This window comes from Phoenix dactylifera, chromosome 4 (assembly GCF_009389715.1).
Source record: "Phoenix dactylifera cultivar Barhee BC4 chromosome 4, palm_55x_up_171113_PBpolish2nd_filt_p, whole genome shotgun sequence".
Classification (NCBI taxonomy): Eukaryota; Viridiplantae; Streptophyta; class Magnoliopsida; order Arecales; family Arecaceae; genus Phoenix; species Phoenix dactylifera.
This window is the reverse complement of record NC_052395.1, coordinates 6,227,953-6,248,215: the sequence shown is the minus strand read 5'-3', so window position 1 is coordinate 6,248,215 and position 20,263 is coordinate 6,227,953. Positions and strand designations below refer to the sequence as shown.

At 36.7% G+C, this 20,263-nt stretch overlaps 1 protein-coding gene across 5 annotated transcripts; it reads right to left on the bottom strand.

The window, feature by feature from the left end:
• Positions 1-497: 497 nt before the first annotated feature.
• LOC103695578 (vesicle-fusing ATPase-like) lies at positions 498-18,480 on the bottom strand. 5 transcript variants are annotated; one of them, XM_008776945.4, is made up of 22 exons: positions 18,142-18,480; positions 17,577-17,672; positions 17,410-17,494; positions 17,270-17,320; positions 16,227-16,397; positions 15,892-16,046; positions 15,678-15,786; positions 15,490-15,589; positions 15,350-15,405; positions 12,402-12,467; positions 12,245-12,327; positions 11,532-11,665; positions 6,523-6,733; positions 5,835-5,966; positions 5,696-5,756; positions 5,550-5,609; positions 5,331-5,389; positions 4,978-5,065; positions 4,552-4,674; positions 3,507-3,572; positions 2,901-3,084; positions 498-794 (listed from the first exon to the last, which is right to left on the bottom strand). In XM_008776945.4, the coding sequence occupies exons 1-21, from the start codon at positions 18,327-18,329 to the stop codon at positions 2,935-2,937; spliced, it is 2,244 nt and encodes a 747-aa protein (XP_008775167.1). In that variant the 5' UTR covers positions 18,330-18,480; the 3' UTR covers positions 498-794; positions 2,901-2,934. The 5 variants fall into 5 exon arrangements, with proteins under 5 accessions (XP_008775167.1, XP_026656384.1, XP_008775165.1 ...); XM_026800583.2 differs by having other exon boundaries at positions 2,905-3,084; XM_008776943.4 differs by lacking the exon at positions 498-794 and adding an exon at positions 2,595-2,824.
• Positions 18,481-20,263: the final 1,783 nt, after the last annotated feature.

Below are 20,263 nucleotides of genomic sequence, written 5' to 3'. Positions count from 1 at the left end.
TTTATATGAGGAGAGTTCGAACAACCTGTACTAAGATCGCTGGAGCTCAAAAAGCTCTATAGAATATTGAGTTAAGTTGAGTGCTCCGGTCAGCTTGTCTGCACCCCTAATTACAGCATCCAACCAATATTCATATCCGTATTATCTCTACTAAAGAAAAAAAAAGAAATAAATATTGATACATCAAATAGGACTAGCAGTCGAAACTCTCGTTTCGTTAAAAATTCTATTTAGTCTTACCCAACCATAAACTTTTGAGAAAAAAATGCAAAAACATCAACATGTATTTGTTTTATTTTTTCATACAATGAAATCTTTGATTTGGAGGACCGCATTTTTCATAGTTAGTTTTCTAATCAGGAATGGAATTATTAAGATCCACTAGAAGTGTGAGATGATAAAGTCAATACAACTATATATTTCTTTTACATTATTTTAGAAAAATAATAAAAATTGCAAGACATGTACTTATTTTATTTTAACAAACAGAAAATTAGAACAATATTCTATCCATAAGATTTAAGCATATAAATAATATCCATATTGTCAATATTCGTATATACATCTGTTTAAACCAAGTACAGCTAGAAATTTAGTATCTATGCTGAGGTTTATATTTGTCAAATAAAAGTGATAAAGATACAGATACATCAATATTCAATCCATTTTCAACCTTGGCTTCGGCCCCAATTACACATCCAGTTGAAGCCTAATTGGATGCTTGATTATTTAATCACGAAGTAGCAAGACGCACCAACTCCTGTGATTCCTCCCGGTTCTTTGTCCTCTTGACCCTTCACAGATTATCATTCATGCGAAAAGCATCACCTTAACAAGCTAATTGACCATCCAAACGTCAAATATATAACAGTTCTAGAAACTTTACAGGTTCCTAAATATAAAAGCTAGGTCTACCTTTCACGTTTTAACACAAGGATAAAAGGTCACACCACATACAAAGACTACTCTTCAATAGAAACCAATCTCGTGGGTTGCAACCAAATTGAATGTGATAAGTTAATAGGATCTGGAATCAAGTTAGGATTTTATTCTCATTGGCTTCCAATTTACAATAAGATATTTAAAAATATAGAAAAACCTTGTCATTTTACCATTAGCTCTCATCTTAAATATGACTGTTTTAAGTTTAAATCCGTTAGATAGTATCAGGATGTGTACCCAAAAACCTTCAACCCAACAATAAGCAGATATAGATCCAATAAAAAAATTTCAACAACCTTACTGTAACAGTCAGATTTCATATTTACAAATCCACTTTTATTGGATTGGGATATAGATATGTCCGAATCCGAAAGCCTGATATTCAAATATGTACACGTACCATATAAATGTAGTATATAAAAATTTAGGAATACAAAGGATTAGCCACATGGCTTGCGTCGTTTGATTTTCACCATGTCTTGTGCTTTTTCTGACACATGCACTTTCCCAGATCACAATGATACTTAAATTTGATTTATTTCAATCAAATAACATAAATAAAAAATATATTTTAAATTGATTATATTTTTAAAAAATAGTCATTCATTTTCTATATCGTACTTTTCAAATGCAATTTGTCACAAATACGTAACATGTTATATATGGAAAACTATCATGATAAGAGACCTAGTTTTGAGAGTGGGTGACCCTTGACTAAATAGCCTACTAAATCATATACATTGAACCTTAAAAATTACTCGAATCCGAATCCGTTATTAATCAGGTCCAGGTGCAAGCTCAGGTCATACTTATTTTGATAAACCTGAATCTGCATTGCACCTGAAGTCCTATTGAGTTCGGATCAGATGCAACGTAGATTTGACCCAAGACCGACCCATTCATTAGGCTATGATAAAGTTTTCTATGATCATGATTATGCATGTAAATATTATGAAGTTATTTATTGGGCTATATGATTGTATCCATCACCCACCAGGACTCAATTTTGTGATCCAAGCTTCACTAGTTTCTATGGGGCTAGGTTAACACCAACAATCATGCTTCACCCAGCTTTTTTATGTCGGATTAATACAAACTACAAGCAAAAAAAAATCAAAATATCTGAATCACTTTTTAATCTGCATTATTCCACTAACTTGGATTATATTTCTTTTTCTGGAAAAAGGATTATATTTCTTTTAAAATGAAACCTCTTCCACATTCCTGGGTTCCACCTCCACACAAGCTATATATTATAATTGCTAGAGTATGTAATCCACAACCTACCTGGAAGCAAAACTCTTCGAATTTATCAAACATGAATGGAGTCATCAAACAAGGACATTAGCAAACCCGATATGGGAAACAAGTCCAGCTTATGTCCTAAATTAAAAATTCAATTAACTAATTCTGCCACCATATGAAATTATATTGGCATAAATGACAATATCCATTGTAGCAGAATGTGACTGTCATGATAATAATACGAAAGAAAGTCTACTCACTGGAATCAGAACTCTTAGAATTTACCTAACATAAATGGAGTCATAACACAAGAACATTGGTAAACCCTATATGTGAAACAAGCCCAACTAATTCTGCCACCACACAAAATTATATTGATATAAACGTCCATTGCAACAGAATGTAACTGTCGTGACAATGATATGAAAGCAACGCTAATTCCAATTAACTTTACGTCATGAGTACATATCAGTGCTGCAAACTGGTTCTTCTTACCAAAAGAATATAAAGGAAAAATGTCTCACCGGAACACTAACACCGAAATATTACCAGAGCTCATCTACTATAGTGATTTAAGCTCAGACCTATTCAGCAGAAAAGAATAACAAGGAACAACCACCCTCATCGGAACAAAAAACTGGAGAAAAAGAAAATTGTCTGAGTGTCAAAAACATGACGAAGAAAAAGAAAAAATTAATCCACAAAAATCATACCTACTTATCTGATGTCAGAGTAATATATAAAAACTCAGTGTCGGAAGGACACAATGTCACCCAAGATATCATAGAAGTGATTTAGGCTAATCTTCTCTTTTCCAGAGTAAATAGCCTCTGCACTTCCTCCCGTGGATCCTTGTGCAGCCATCTCCACAAGCATATACAACTTCTTCAAGGGCATCTGAAAACATCCCAAAGAACATGAGAACCAACATACATACATTCTCAGGTTGATGTTATTCTCAGCTTCAATCAATGTAACAGTTTATCTATGTTAACGCTTGGTGGGGCCATTGCATTTAACAAGGTGACCATAAGGGTTTAGAATCTACAGAAGTGACTTTATGCTTTAGATGGTTCAGACTCACCAACTTCCCTTAAAGCAATACGAACATGATCCAAATGGGATTATGTGTTCATAATACTGAACAACAAACAAGTTGCTCAAAAACAAAATCTCATCATTTATTATTGCTCAACTAGAATATATTACGGAGCAAACCAACACGAAATCTAAGCACAGTTTACTTTTTTCTTGTAGTTCTCATTGATAAGTGTCTTAAATAGGTAGGTTGGCAGGAGAATTAGAGACATCGAGCTTACATCATGCAGCGCTTCAGCCGCTAAATCAATATCATCTTCAGCAAATACATTAAGCCCTTGCAAAACCTGCAGAGAGGAGATTTCATGAGCTAAATTTACCGAGCAAATTGTGGCCACAAATTTCGAAGAACTGCACTAATAACTGCATAGTTGCAAGACAATGTCAATCTAACAAAAACTCTCAAGGTCGAATGTTACATTTATAATGCTGCCAACTCATGTAATATTAGAACTCTAGCTTGTGCATGCCATCTCGACTTTATGCATGCACATTCATATGCAATCCTGAAAATAGAACTAACATGCATTTTTGTATATAAATGAAAACACAATAGTTGACTGTAGCAAATCACCCTCCACGTCATGGAAAACAAAAGCTCAAAGGTCATGGAAGCCCAACCTTGGTGACCACCTTCAAGATCAATAAGAAGAACAGTAATCAAGCATGCTGCATTTACAGAATAGTTATCTAAGTTGTTTTACTCGATGTACCAATACCAGCTAGCAAGATATCTGGTGTTGTCACTCACCTATGATATAGTTAGACTTCAACTAGGTTTCTAGAGACAAAGCGATAAACATGTGATTTTAGGGCCTGTTTCGTATTGTTATCATGTTCTGTTTTTGTTTCCCTGCAAATAAGCGAATACCAGAAGGAGATTGATATTGGAGATAGCATTTATGCAGAACTCCTGCCATTCCTTGCTTTTGATGTACCGCCCAAGATTCAAATTTAAAATCTCTGGTCGCTAAGCAGATGCATATGAACACAAGGCAATATGTTGCTGCGAAAAACTCCATAGGTTTTGCAAAAAAGATTTAAAAAACAAAAGGGTCATATCATAGATTTTTTGTCCAGGCTAGTTCAATTTTCTTCTTGGATTTTTGAAAACAAAAACAGAAAACAAAAGCAATATCAAACAGGCCCTTACTGGCATGCATAATATCCTGATAGCAGTTTAACTTTACATCTATCACTATATATATCCACCGATCATTTCCTTTTTTGTTTTCAGCAAAAAACTTCCTTCCCATATTCCTCTACCTTTTTGGCATCTGCCTTGTCTAGAGTTGGAACATGGTATGTGACAGAGAATGCATCACATATGCCAAGAGACTCCAGAAAGCCCGCCTCACTTGTTGTTCCAATTACCAGCATGTTCTTACCCTGCAAGAGGATATAACATATCCGTCATGCTAAGATCTAAGCAGCTAGCCCTATTTGCAGTTTACAGAATAAGAACTGTTAATGTCAAAAAGTAAATGAAAGACTCAGGCAAATTCTGGCCAAAAAACCTTACAGAAAACTCACAAATTTTTAATATCATTGTTCCATGATGCTGAATATATGCAAGTATGACCGGTAAAAGCCTAGGTATATTTGATCTCATAATTCTTTTCTTGATTTGATAAGCTTTTGCACAAACCGTTTTAGAAGGAATGAGCAGAAGGAAATGGAAGAAATAAGAACCTTTGGAGGAAGTCGTTTCAGGAGGACCAATAATGTTTGTGAAATCAAATTTGAAAAGCGTGGCCCTATAGCAACATACTCCAATAACCTGAAGTATAGAATATGTGGAACTGTCATGCATAAAGAATAATCAGGAAATAGCATAGTGTAAATATGCATACTATTTAATTCTCACAGAACACGAGAACTATCCTAGAGGGCAAGGGCACTTTCCTTACCATGTTTAGAGGTGGGCAACCAATTATATTTCGTGCAATTTGCATTTTGTATATAAATGAATATTAAGTTGCTGATTATTCTCTCTCTCCAGTAACTTTAGCAAAGCCACAATAGTTACATAAGTTAAGAGTTACCTTTCAATGTCATCCAGAATTATGATGCTTAATTGAGATTTGTAAGCATCCTCAAATACCTATATTGTACAAGAATACGAATCAGTCTAGTACACAGGAAGGAAAAAACCATTAAGATGTCAACTTATTAGCTAGTTCAGTTGCAAAGAGCAAGAAATTTTTCCAGATTTCCTTTCAACATATACAAGATTAAATAAGCTAATTCAATTATAAACAAACCTTAACAATTTGTGCACATTTACTGCTCTCACTGAGACCAATCATTGTTTCTGCTGAGATCTATATTCACAACAAGGTGTCATATCATTAGAAACAAACAACCTTAAAAGAGTGGATGATCCTTAGAAAAATGAGAAGATGCTTACTATCTTGACATAGGGGAAATCACTGTCAATGCCAATCGTAGCTGCCATTGCTGTCTTACCACTGACAATAGAAACTTCATCAGATAACATACACACTGCAACAAAGAGAGGTGAAAAGAACAGGTATATGATAAGCTACCTGCCGCTTGGACCTTCCAGAAGGCAAGTAACAAGTGGGCTTCCCTTGCTTACTTTAACTTGCTCCACAAGAAGCATAGCTCTTTGATAGATGTGCTTATGCCTCTCACCACAGTCAACCACACCATTAAGCCTGTATGCCATTTATGGTTCAAAAGAGGATGATGTGTCCCAAAAACATGACAGAGATACACTTCTCATAACCATGCACGAACACAAACATTGAAATGATAGGGATGTCTCATAACTTAATATCCCGTATTTTTGTAGTTAACTGAACACCGCAAACCTAGTCTAAGACTGATACTTGGAAGACACGGTAAAACAGACTTTCCAGTTCAGACTTTAATGATATCAAAAGATCTCCTATGAATATACCTTATAACTGTTTACACTGGCTGTGGAACAAAATGATCAAAAATATTACATTTGAACTACGAAGCAAGCTTCATGCAACTAGTTTTGAGCACATGTTTCTTGAAACAAATAGTATGTTTAGACTGTCAACCTTGTCGCATAGAAATTGTGTTGGAAAACTCATTTAATTTACTTCCACATCTTCAAAAAAAAATAGTACGCTAAGACAACATATATATCCAGTTTCTAATACAAAACAAGAGTATCCTTTAAGTAAATTTAGAAGCACTTTATTGACGTAAAATTTATTGATAGTAATAACTTGACAATACCTGCATCGTTCGAGATCATCTGTGGATGCACCAAATGCAGGGACAACTTCTTGCATAGCATACAAAAAATCATCCATTGTAACTTTTATACTCTCCTCATCTAAAGGTTTAGTAAGATCATCCATGCTTATTTGCCGATTCAAGGCAAATGAGACAGCACTTTTGACAACACCTTCCAGTTCAGCTCCACTGTAGTTCTTCGTACGTGCAGCTGCATCAAGATATGGATAAGCACTTTGGTAATCACAAACCCCCATTACATATAACTTCATTTTACACCCACAAAATCTGACATGCTTCGCTACATTTAATCATCCCTATGCTGAGAGCAAGTTGTTTGCGTGCACGCCTTCGGTTTTTTGCAAAGTTGTAGGATGGGAATTGCAACTAAAATTTTCCATTTCATATAGGAATATAGTATGGAAAATATAGTGCAATTAGTGTCAAAATGTTTGAACCTCAAGTTATTGCTAGCACATATTTCTATTGTGGTCAAAAAAAAAATGCCCATCAAGTACAAAATATACATTTAGCTTTTAAGGTCATTCAATGAAGTGAGAAAGGTAGCAGAGACACCAAAACAGCCACTGCCACTACCCTACTCATCAAGCATACTATTACTGCAGATATTTTGTCTCATAAGTCTACTATGATCAAATGTGTGAAATATCAACAGCCACCTGTTCATCTATTAAGACCAACCGTGGCTAATGCAGTAGCTTTACCACCTTGACAACAAAGGCAAAGAAAAAGAACTGTGAGCATGCAAGCTTGCCATATCGAAAAACCTTAGTAGCAGGAAACTTCCACTTAGGGTGAAATACACACTTCAGAATCTCCCCAAAATCTCATCTCAAGCAACTTTCCAGTTACTAGATTCCCCATACTTGCACCTGAATCCGCACCCGCATCTGCACCTACTTCTAGTAACTAAGTGAAAAACACAATAAAACATCATTATATCCAGGAAAAATATTCCCAGTTTCATTGTTAGATTGATGAGTCTGATTTTCCCTTTGTTCCAAACACCAGTCCTTTTTCTCATATCCAGAGTTCTGGCAACTTCAAACAAGGCTTCATAGGTTTCTTGTTGCCAAAACCTCATGGAAATCTTAGCCTGTTACTCCTATGGTATCATCTGCTACCCGGACACTTCAACTGTAGGAATTTTTTCAGAAAAAAAAACAGACATTATGGCACAGCATCAGATGAAAGAAACCCCATGACACTTTATAGTTAAAATTTCATGCTAGAAAGCAATCTAACAAAGCTCAAAACTCCACCTCAAGTGATGAAACTACTTGGCACAGAACTTTTTGTTCTACCTTGTTTATGGATGCAAGAATGCAAGCGAGACACTTCAACTTATACTATTCCAAGTGACAAATTATATAAATCTGAAGTATCTGGAGCATCAAAGCACAATTTTAACAAAACTTAAAAGTGTCATTGACTTATCAACAACAGTCCACAAATATGAAGGTACATGTCGTTCTATGGCAGTGGAAGTGTTACCATGTCAGTTTAAGGAGTTTGAAGGTTGGAGAAATAGAGATATGCGTGAAATGCTTGTCTTTTTATTCCTCTTGCCTATGTATTTAACACACACACACACACACCCCTTATCATGCCAACTAATAATGTCACATATTATTTACATGCACTCTCTTCACTGCCTCGAAAGCATAATGGTAGAGTTAACTATCTTTAGAAGCTAACTCTTAAGGATCACTGGCAGCTAGTTGTACAAATAACACCCAAGTAACGTGCTTCCACTTTCATGTCATACCTTTAATGCTAGAAATTGAGAAAATCCTCATCTATTTATTCTTTCACTTGAAAAATTGAGAAAATACCGACAATTATAACTTTATAGCATCTCTAGGATGAAAAATTCAAACTCTAAGCTTCTTGTTCTTTTCTTCCCATTTAAATTAGATACCAGCTGCTTTCTCTTGTCACAAAGTTGTCAGAGTGCAATGGTGACAACTGCCTAAACATAAAGTCTGGATGGCTATGTGCTTGTGGAGGCTGTGTTTGATTTGAGAACAAGAAAATGTCGAATGGAGATAGCAATTCTCTTGGAACAACTATTTCTGTTTTTCTTGGCTGAAATTTCTTATTCCTGGTTGAGATATCTCGAGGGTGAACATATATTTGCCCATGCAGAAAAGGTTAAAGAAACAATAAAGGGCCTTATTCCATGTAATTGTTTCCCCTGGAATCATATGTCGGGACTCAGGAACAAGCAAATCTGACTGGAATAGCTATTGCACCCTCGTTCTCATTTTTCCAAAAACCTGTTTGGCAGACTTCTCTGCAGCTGCACCAAGCACAGCCTTAGAGGTTCAAAGTTCAACATGGTAATAAAATTAATGTTCAATAATGAGTACTCATCAATGTTTTAGCAATTCACTATAAATAATTGATTTGATAATTTTAACTTCTAAAAAAAAAAGAATATGAGCCTGGATCATGATGCACACTGTAAAAGTATCGATGAGCAAATTGTCTAGCAGCAGCAGAATACCATAAACTGCAATAGAGGTCCAAACAATCCAAAAGATGTACAATATATAATGTTACAACCTATACACAGCTACTATAAATATATAACCCAGTGAGTGAGAATAAAATGATTATTTTAACCTGTACCAATGACGTACAGCGACCTACAATATGATACAGAAGAAGCACTAAAATCTGTGCAATACATAGTATTAACTAGGTGTAGTATGGGACATTAAGCACTTGTTAGGCAGTTAACATCATCCAGGCAGTCCACATGCACACCAGGGAAACCACCAGTACAAGCAAGTTTAGGTAATACGAGACTAGCAGGAGATCCTTCCCAGGTAACTAGGCAGCTGTTCTACAAAATAACTATGAGTACTTTATGAACCATGATCCTCAAACTGTTACATGATAATTTCAGTTCAACATTAAACAGTACTTGCATTCACAACAATGATACATTATCCAAATGGCGACCAACATCAACATCAAGTCATAGCAATAATTTTAGCAATTAAGGTAGCATGATATGAAAATGTACTATAAATTTAGAATGTAGGTGCTAAAATGTCAAGGTAACACATATAGTTATAAAAAGCAACTATTGATGATTTTTACTGTGATCATATCCCGTTAACATAAATGTGCTCATAAACCTGAACTCAATATAATTGTATTTGGTATGCAAAACCTATCAAAAATCATATTTTTTTGGCGAATACAAGCTTCATCATATCCTTCCTCCAAACTTCTATTCATGCTCTTTTAGATTTCTTCCTCCAATAATTATTCTTAGGTACAAATTTAGTGCCCTTGAGAAGGACCATCTCTCAATAAAAGCTATCACCGTGCAATCTAAAGTGTGTGTGTTTGGGGCTAGTATCATCTCTTCCTATTCTGTAAAAAAAAATGTAAGTGTCCTCTTTACTAGTAGAAATTCCTAACGATCTCTCGTATGATTTTACAACTTATTTTCGCTCTTATCCTCCTCACGCCACAACCTAAAGAGAAAGTATGTGAGCAGGGTCGACAGAACCATCCTAAACCGAGCGGTTCTAGCCGTTTCGAGCCGTACTGGCAGGCCGTACCGGCAGCCCACCGGTACGGTTCTAGTAACGAAAACGAAACCGTTGCTAGAGGCGGAGAAGAAGAATGAAAAAGAGAACAAGTGAGGGGGAGGGAGAAAGGGTGGCGGAGGCCGGCGCCAAGGCAGAAAGAGTTCAAATAGGGGAACGGCCGCGGCTTCCCCTTTCCACCCCGGCGCGACCTCTACCACCCTTTGCCGGCCTTCCTCCCTCCCTCCCCTGCTCTCTCTCTCTCTTCCTCTGTCGTTCTCCCTCTCCTCCACCTCTTCTACTGTGTCGATACGGGCCTGGCACGGCGCAGGCCCGTACCGACTCGTCCTGTCGAGAAATCAGTACAGTAGCCGATACTAGTTCTACCAACGTTGTATGTGAGTGTCTACACACTCCCGTGCCCACGCCCACAAACATGCCTGTCTGCGCCATGTAGTCCATGACACCATGCCCCTATTACATCTACAATGCAGTGTTGTTAGGAACATTTTTCACTTTTATAATGCCACGTGATTTCATCAACAGAGTTGCATTGAGCCAATAATATTTTAATGCAGGGACAAAGTTGGGTAGGATATATAATCTTGTATTTTTAATGTTAAAGGTTTTGTTTAGACTGCCAATTCTGTGGCTGAGATTTCTCTGTAGCTGGACTTCATACAAGATAAACTATAATCTCTGCTATATATTTAAAACCAAAACAGTCCAGCATACACAGTCTACTGTCTGCAAGACTCAGGACACAGCATCTTGTATTAATTGGGCTACAAGCTTCCCAAGAGAAGGGGTAAGGCAGAAGCCTTCTGAGTTTCCTGATCTTTCCTTTTCCATTTTTTTTTATTTTGTGTGTGTGTTGGGGGGGGGGGGGGGGGGGGGGGCGGCGAATACATATTTACATGTGCAGTCTTTCCCTTTGTGTTCTTGCATAGGCAGGCTCCTTTCACTTGAATCTTCCATGATGTGCCAAAACACCAGTATATATTGTATATGTAAACGAGAAATGCTCCGTGTCTTCTACCGTGCTTGCATCTGCACGCATGCACGGATGGCGGCGGCCATATGGGCGAACTCCTCTCTCAAAACTTTTGATTGCCTGTGCCAAAACACTAGAATAGAAATTCTCCATGTTTTTTGGCCATGTTCAAGGGGACAGTGATACATATTCACATCTGCAAAGCCTTTCATTTCTTATGGTTGCATGGCCAGACTCCCTCAATGCATGTGCGAAAGCACTTGTATATGTAAATGAGAAATGATATAATGTCTCAACTTTTAATTTGATTCCTACACCCCTAATAATTTGACAAAATGTCACCTTCATGAATAGTTTCAACCAATCAAGTGTCATGCTATAACATTTTTATGAAAAAAGAAAAAGTATCACCATAAAAGAGTTAAGGGAAAGGTAGAAGCACATACCAAGTTCTTGAAGGTTCACGTCTGCTGCAAGAAAAGAATTTTCTCTCATTTTATTTGTATGTATTTGAAGAATTTGCAAACGACCATGTTCATCAGGGAGGTTAATCTCAACATGAACCTCCAGGCGTCCAGGTCTACATATAGAACAACACATCAAAAAATTCACAGTGCAGAAAAAGTACAAGCAACAATAAGAAAGAATGGGAACAATATGATAAGAGAACTGGCAAATATTTTCCACACCGACTATAAAGAATTAGAAGCAACAAAATTTGAAAAATCATTATCCACACCAAGCATTTGAGAATAAAGTCGTACCCCTAACTTCTCCCACATTTACAACAAATATCAGAGCATGTGTAACAATCAAATCCTGTTAAACTCTTTGTACAGCAAAGAAAAAAAAATATAAACAAGGAATTGGTATGTCTCCTAGAAATGTCCAGGCTTTCATCATGGTCATCCATCAAATTCCTCTAGCTTCCATTAATATTTGTGATCAATGCATCTTCTGTATGTATGCACGTATATAATATGTACATATTACAGCATGAACCAACAATGTGGCTTATTTTGATTAATACCACTTCTGATAATTAAACATCCTTGTTGACGATTTATCATATTCTTGCAAAAGAAGCTAGGCAGTTAATTGTAGGTGTACTGCATGCAAGCTACTAAATTATACAATCCAGCAAAGGCAAGAAACTGACCTTAAGAGGGCTTCATCCAGCAGGTCCTTCCGATTGGTCATTCCAATAAGCAGCACATTGTTTAAAGACTCAACACCGTCTATCTAAAATACAGTCACTCGGTTAGTATTCAAGAATACAACTGACGAAGCTAATTGTAATACTTGGGAAAATTCACCTTTGTGAGAAGCTGATTAACTATGCTATCATGTACTCCTGTACCATCCCTCGTCGACCCTCTAGACTGCGGTTTCCGATTTCAAAATATTAATAACAAATTCCAGATGTATCAACAATAGCAAATTTCTAGACATTATTGCACATAAACATATTGTCATGATGAACCGATACACATCAATACAATGTTTCAGACGACATTCAATACAAGCAGCAAATTTTAACAACCCTTGGTATATGAGCAAGATATTTTCATACTAAAAGAACTTTGGCCGACATTTACATCCCATTCCTGCAGTCAACAGTAAAGTCAAATGCACAATAACAATGGTGGACAAATTCTAAAATCTTTGGTAATCTTTTCACACACATGCGAACATACGTATCAAATCCTATAACATGCATGCACATACAAAAATAGATTCTGGGAAAATCATAAGATAACAAGAAATCCAAAAAAAATAGAAAAAGGGCTGCATAGTTTGTGAGCTACAGATGAAGCATTCACTATTCCGATGTAATCTGCTTGTTAATTAAGCACAACAAAAATGAAAACCTATAAAGCATCAATAAAGCCTGTAAGTTGATTAAGATTACTACTTAGCTAGCTTTGACAACTCCTGTTCCACCCAGGTCCCTTATCTAACCACCAATAAATAGTGATTTATTAAGATCTTTTCAAATCTACTAGGGAGCTAATGCATTGGTGAAATATACATATATACGGAGCTAAGAAGATTGGACAGCAGTTTTTAGTTCTTCACAACCACTAATGGTCAGAGATTGGAACAAAAATAACATCCTCAAAGGGATGAAAACCATCCAACTGTCAGGTGTAGAAAGATAAAGAGGAACAATAAATCCAAGCTGATTTAATTATCCAAGCCAATTGACAAGAAGATTCCTAGTGAACTTGGAGACAGTCTAGTAAATTAGTACTACTTGAGAAAAAATTAAATCAAAATAAAGATTTCCAATTTCAGTTTGTGGTGCATAGCGATAACCTCATCAATTGAATCAGACAGATCAGAATATAACAAGGCAATAAGATGAGACTGAAACAGATTAAAGATGCCATAATAGGACTCTGAACTGACTCAACTAGAGCTCAACCCACCCACCCCCCACCCCTCTCTCTGGGTTATTAAATTAAATGAATCCAAGCTCAAATTTATAGAGCAAAATCTGAGACTGGACTGAATCCAGGATGGCCATGAATACTCAGTATCATGACTGTAAACTGTTACTTTGAGAGATTCTATTTAGAAAGTATATAAGGTCCTTCTTTACCATTACATATGCATGCCCTGTCATAAAAATCTATCCCTAAATAAAATCCGATAGGGTTTGCAATGCATCTGAATACATAAGAATTTTATTGGGGCCTATCTTCAGATATGATTGCAGTGGTTCATACAATCCACTTTTTTAAGCTCATAAACTAACAAATCCAAATGCACCCTACACCCACGTCAACGATTGTGATTATTTCGATAGCTTTTGGGTCTTTAGTGTTGGATTACGATGTCTTCCAGTGTAGAGGGCACAACCGATCAGCTCTCCTCTGATTTTTAATCAAATACACTTGAATTAGACCCATACCTAACAACCCTTAAACAGAACATCTTTACTTGATCCAATTGTAAGATCCATATTCCCTCGTTTAGCAAATTACCTCTAAGCAATATATGATTTCCCCTTCTAAATTTCAATACTTCATCCTTTGGGCTTCTTCTGGTTTCGTTCTTCCCTCATCAAGAACCTAGTGGATCAACCTATGACCAAGTCATGCTGTAACCTCCTGGCATAAGTTCACAGTATGTTGAAGGGTCCCAACAACTATTCTAAGAGAAAAAATATGTTTATGACGATAACAACAGGACACCAACATGAGAGTCAATAAATGCTCTTTTTAGTTTTTGTGTGCATTTGCGAGTGCAAACTCAAGTATTGCAACTCTCATCTTTGTTTATATTGTTTTGCGTACCTTCTCACAGGCCTTATCGTCTTTCCTAAAATATCGAGCTCCCCAGAATTTCTTCCATTAATTTGTCCATCTCCTAAAATATACCTTTCGGTCCTCTCATGCAATTCTACTTATACTACACACATTAATAACATATCTTTTACAACATTGGTTTGTCATCTTCCTGTCGTATACTCTTTTTACTAACGTTTGCCGTATCGGTAGATATCATACCATACCGGGTGTACTGTACTGTATCTATACCAAGCCGATATAAAATCTCATACTGTATCAACACTCGGTACACCTCACCGTCTCGTACATAATGCATACTGACACTGTAATAAAATGGTACCAATATGAGATTCAGTACCAAAATAGCGAACCTTGTTGTTTACTAGTATAGTTTTGCCTCCAAATAATCTTTTGAGTATCTACCTACTCAATATATATTTAAGAAACAAAATTTTGACTTATAATAGTACAGTATCATCCATACCACGTAACCTCAATTTTGCTTCTTTCCACTTGGTCTCTTAGAAACATGCTATGTCAATTTATAATCATGGAATTAACTATCTCATCATACAACACATATTTCAAGTGGGGTGCATGACCTTTGCATGGTATCCCGTAGAAAAATTTCAAGTGGGGTGCATTGACTCATCAGTTGCAATAAGCACATATAAGAAAGCACTGAATCCGGTATCTATGAAGTTAAATTGTCAACAAATTAAAGCACATTATTTAAAGTCAAACAACAAGTCAAAAATAGTTATTAATTGTATTCCAATATTATCAATAGCAGTATATTTGCAGCATTGAGGCAATACCACTAGAGAATAGAACTGCATATATCAATTGAATTACAACAGAATAATACAATTTACTTTGGAACTTATCTATGAGGTGATGCTCAACCCTTGACTACATGGAAAGCAGGAAATGCATTGAAAGAAAAAGTAGTGTAATTAGATGTCTACCTTACAAATAGCATCGATTTCATCAAAAATGATGACATGTAGGTCACTCTGATCGCCTGATGATAAATGGAAAACATAAAATACTCAAAGAGTACTGGAAAATCATACCATACACATAACGCATCATAGGATCTATGTACCTCGAGTCCTTTGGTCATTCTCAGCATCAGCAAATAAATCTCTCACATTCTTCTCTGTTTCTCCAACAAATTTGCTTAACACTTCAGGCCCATTAACAATCTAAAATGTTACAGATCGGGTCCTTAATTAATAATAAGATGCTTGATCTTTTGACAGAACATTCTGAAGTCTAAAAATAGAGTTAAACCTTGGGTTCCCTTCCATTCAATAATTTCCCAATCTGACGAGCCATAAGAGTTTTGCCAGTTCCAGGAGGCCCATGAAGCAACATTCCCTTGACATGCTTGATACCCAATCTGCAGTGCACAACCATCAGATAAGCATCAAAATATTACGCAAGTATACAGTGTGAGAAAACTGGAATATAAAATATGCTAGTGTAAAATTTAAGTAGGGTATACTTATTAACAACGTGCGGAGGAAAAACTCGAGATGCAAAAGCTCTTCGAAAAATGTCCGTGAATTCAGCACTCAATCCTCCTATCCCCAGCTTCTCAAGATTAAATTCTTTATGTCTGAAAATGTTGCTGCTGGCAGCTTCACGCTGATTAACTATCTGCATGCAGAATCATCACACTGGATATCCAGATTCTCATGAAACATAATTAATGTTGCTCATTCGAGAGCTTGAGAGCTGCTATTTGCAGAAATAAACCATCTAAACCTAATGATTTAGCAATTATAAATGCAAGCAACAGGGTGGCGGGGAAAAACAAGAGCCACAGAGAGTAAGGACCTTAATGCCAGAGTTTGGAGAAGCTTCAAAAATAAAATATGTATCGTTGGATATCATTCCTCTTTCCATGGCTTTGGAATCTTCCTGGCCCTCTAGCATAGCCTGATTGACTGTAAAGATATAATTTGTTCCACAAAATTCAAATGACACTCTTTGACCAGTTGTCATAACCTGCAAACCATACACCAGTTTAGCAACAACCTAAAGCTAATTACACTCGATCCTGTTAATGAGATTATGCAGAATAAAACCAAATTTTAGTTATTCCCATGCTTCTTTTATTTTTTATGTTTTTTAAAAAAAAGCATGCAGAGATAGTGACACACTCAAACAGTTATTAGAAGACCGAACAAACAAAAAGGGGAAACACAGAACACTTAACCGATACCTTTGTAAACATTATGTAAATTTAAGATAAATTCTTTTCTCCCGACAATATCTGATATATGTTTTTAAAAAATAAACAGCTGCAGAGCTTTAAAAAAAAAAGTTTGGCATGTCTTGGCACCCACCTGTCTGTCCTCCAAATTTAGACAGCAAGGTTTAATGGCCATTACACAAAGATATTGGTTCATCAATAAGTACCCATGGACAGGTCTTGGTGGATTCACCATTAGACCAGCAAACTTGGTAAATTCACTCTTCCATGTTCTGAATTTGAGGGATATCTTGCTATCAGATTATTACAAGATGAATAATCCAGTCCACGTTTTCCATATATTATAGGAAACCTCAACTGCAGAATTGATTCTTAAAGTAGTTCTTTGCGTATAATTAACAAAGACCGAGACCAAGTCTAGTGAATAAATTACAAGAAATGTGGAAAGAAGCAAGATTTTGTGTAGATTCATTAATCTGAGTGCAACAGAGAAAAAAAAAGTGGGTGTTAAGCAAAATTAGCAAATAGGTCAAGCGTCAGTGATTCATGCGAACAACTATGAGTCAATTGCCACACAAGATGACTGTTAGAAAGTACAAGGCAAGGCAAGAAAAATCATTGAAATTGCATCACTAGTAACAATCGAGCAATAGGGACGTCTTACCTGATCAATCAATCTTTTCCGAAGTTGTTGAGCAAGAACAACAGCATCTAACTGCAAAGCAATCAGTGTTGGCAATATCAGAATTCTAACCATCACACACAAATTATATTGATAACCTGAATTTCAAGAAAAACACTTACTTGCTCGGTTCTGTTAGTCTTCCCTTTAACAAATTCCAACTCTAATGTCAGCAATGCTAGATTAAAATTATCAGGGGGAACAAACCTAAAATGCAAAGTCACCAAGAAACCTTGAGGGATAAGCCGAATAAATTGGATCAAACACCCAAGAATCAAGGATGCCAAACCTGCTAACAGATATTGAGTCACCCGCAGAAACTTTTGTATGGCGACGTTGAAGGGCATTCAAAGCGATATGACCATCGCGAATGCTTTCATGAGCAGTGTGACTTCGTTAAGGATCAACCTCATAGTAGAATAACTGACAGCTTACATTTAGTACAAAAAAGATAATCCAGATCACATCTTGAATGAATACCAAGAAGTTAATTCATCTCGATCTTCAAATAAATAGCAGACTTGGAAGCAACATTAATATTATCACAATCCAGGTTACACTTCTTTGATCCCACATATCTCATTCTAGAACACAACTCAAATTTACCAAAACCCTAGAATCGAATCAAGTTTGGAGGGGAAAAAAAAAGATTGGGTTTTTCTTTCATGAAAAATGAATCATTTCCTTGATCTCGTATCGAGAAATTTCAAGAAAACGAAATAATGCGATCCTAATCGACAATTCAAGAAATGAAATCAAATCAAAATAGAGATTGATAATTCCAGCGATCAGGCATTCACATCGGTAGAGAGAGGAGAAAAAAAAGAAAAGAAAAGGGGATCAAGAAAGGATATCGCAAGTTGAGGACGACGGAGTTCCCCACGAGGGTGAAGATGAGGCTCGATCCAGGCGTGGAGAACTTCCGGAGGTCGCCGGTGGAGCAGTAGGCGAAGTTGGTAAGAGCGAGATCCTGGTTCGGCGTGCTCACCACAACCATGGATTCGGCCGTCGACGAGGGGCCGAACCCGAATCTCCCCGCCATGGCAGGCAGAGAACGGGGGAGGCCGGATCGGAGCTAGGGTTTCCGAAGGGGTAGAGAAGAACGCCCGGGGTCAGAGGCTCCAAGAGAGAGGGAGGAAGGAAGACTGGAAGAGAGCGGACGATGCCTTCGTCTCGAAGAGTTAATGTAGGCCGGAAAGAACTGTGATAAGTATACCCGCTTTTATAATCACCGACCTATGGGCTCTCTTAACAGATGAAGTGGGTTCACGTGAGACGGGGCCTTCGTGTCAAGCGAACGGTGCATGATTTGGAGGGTGTCTGGTTGCGCTGTGGGATTTTTTTTTTTTTCTTTTGATACAACGGCTACTCATACAAACGAGTACAGCCAAAAAAAAAAAAAAAATACGTAGAGATGGATGGGGCAGCTACATAGCCCATCAAAAGACCTCTTAAAAGAGTTGAGCAGCAAAATAGGTAACCCATTATGTAGTTTTATTCACCTTTCGATACATATGAGCGGTCTAAAAGGAGCCGCAATCTCTCATCGGTCTGCGAATGTTACTGAGCAGCAGGTGTCCATCCCTCTGTCGGTCCTCATCCCAAATCCACTCAATCACCGTGGCTGAATCTCTTTCTAGAGAGATGTCATCCACTCCTAGACAGGTCTTGCGTAGGTGATGTTCTCCCATGCTGTCACGCTCCGAATTCGGATCATAACACGACCGTGCTATTGCAAAATTAAGCATACAATAACACGCAGCCACTTTAAAACTTCAAATTGTAAACAACTATATTTATGAAAGTCATTAAATATTCATGTATTAAAATCCATACAAAGCTTCTAAAAACAATATCAACATTTAACATTCGTCTTTCCCATAACCCTGGAGCATGTTACGCTCCTTATTCCTAGCATCTTCTATTCATCTGTAAGAATATAAATAAATTGGTGTGAGCTATAAAGCTCAGTAAGTAAACAAGCATAATCTTATCGGATCAAGCATAATATTTTTGTATGCCAATGCACTATTTGAAGAACAAACAGTTGTAATAAAGAAAACATTTTCTATAATCAAACCAGATGCAAACCTTTTGTCTTTATTCCATGCTTTGAAATCCGTACTCATCATTATTCTTGCTTTGAAATCTGTACTCATCATTAATCATGCTTTGAAATCTGTGTTGTTATTGTTGATGCTTTGAAATCTGTGCTTGTAATGAAGTAAACATTTCATATAATCCAACCATTCATAAAACTATGCAAGTCCATTCATACAACTTCATAAATATGATTATGCATCATAAAACTTTTGCCATTATTCCATACTTTGAAATTCATACTCATCATTATTCTTGCTTTGAAATCCGTACTCATCATTAATCATTCTTTGAAATCTATGCTATTATTCATGCTTTGAAATCTGTGCTTGTAATGAAGTAAACATTTCATATAATCCAACCAGTCATAAAACTATGCAAGTCCATTTATGCAACTTCATAAATATGATTATGCATCATAAAACTTTTGCCATTATTCTATACTTTGAAATTCATACTCATCATTATTCTTGCTTTGAAATCCGTACTCATCATTAATCATGCTTTGAAATCTGTGATGTTATTATTCATGCTTTGAAATTTGTGCTTGTAATGAAGTAAACATTTCATATAATTCAACTAGTCATAAAACTTTGCAAGTCCATTCATGCAACTTCATAAATATGATTATGCATCATAAAACTTTTGCCATTATTCCATACTTTGAAATTCATACTCTCAGATGGTAGTGTAGCTATGGCCGCTCTTATTCCCACGACAAGGCCTTTACCACTGCAGGGTCATCTTTCAGTTACTATTACCCACTGGCGGGGGTCGTAAAGCCAAGTTACTTTTACCCACTGGCGCGAGTCATATGCCTAGTTACTGTTACCCACTGGCGGGGGTCGTGCATAGCGATTTGAGAGTCTTTAAAAC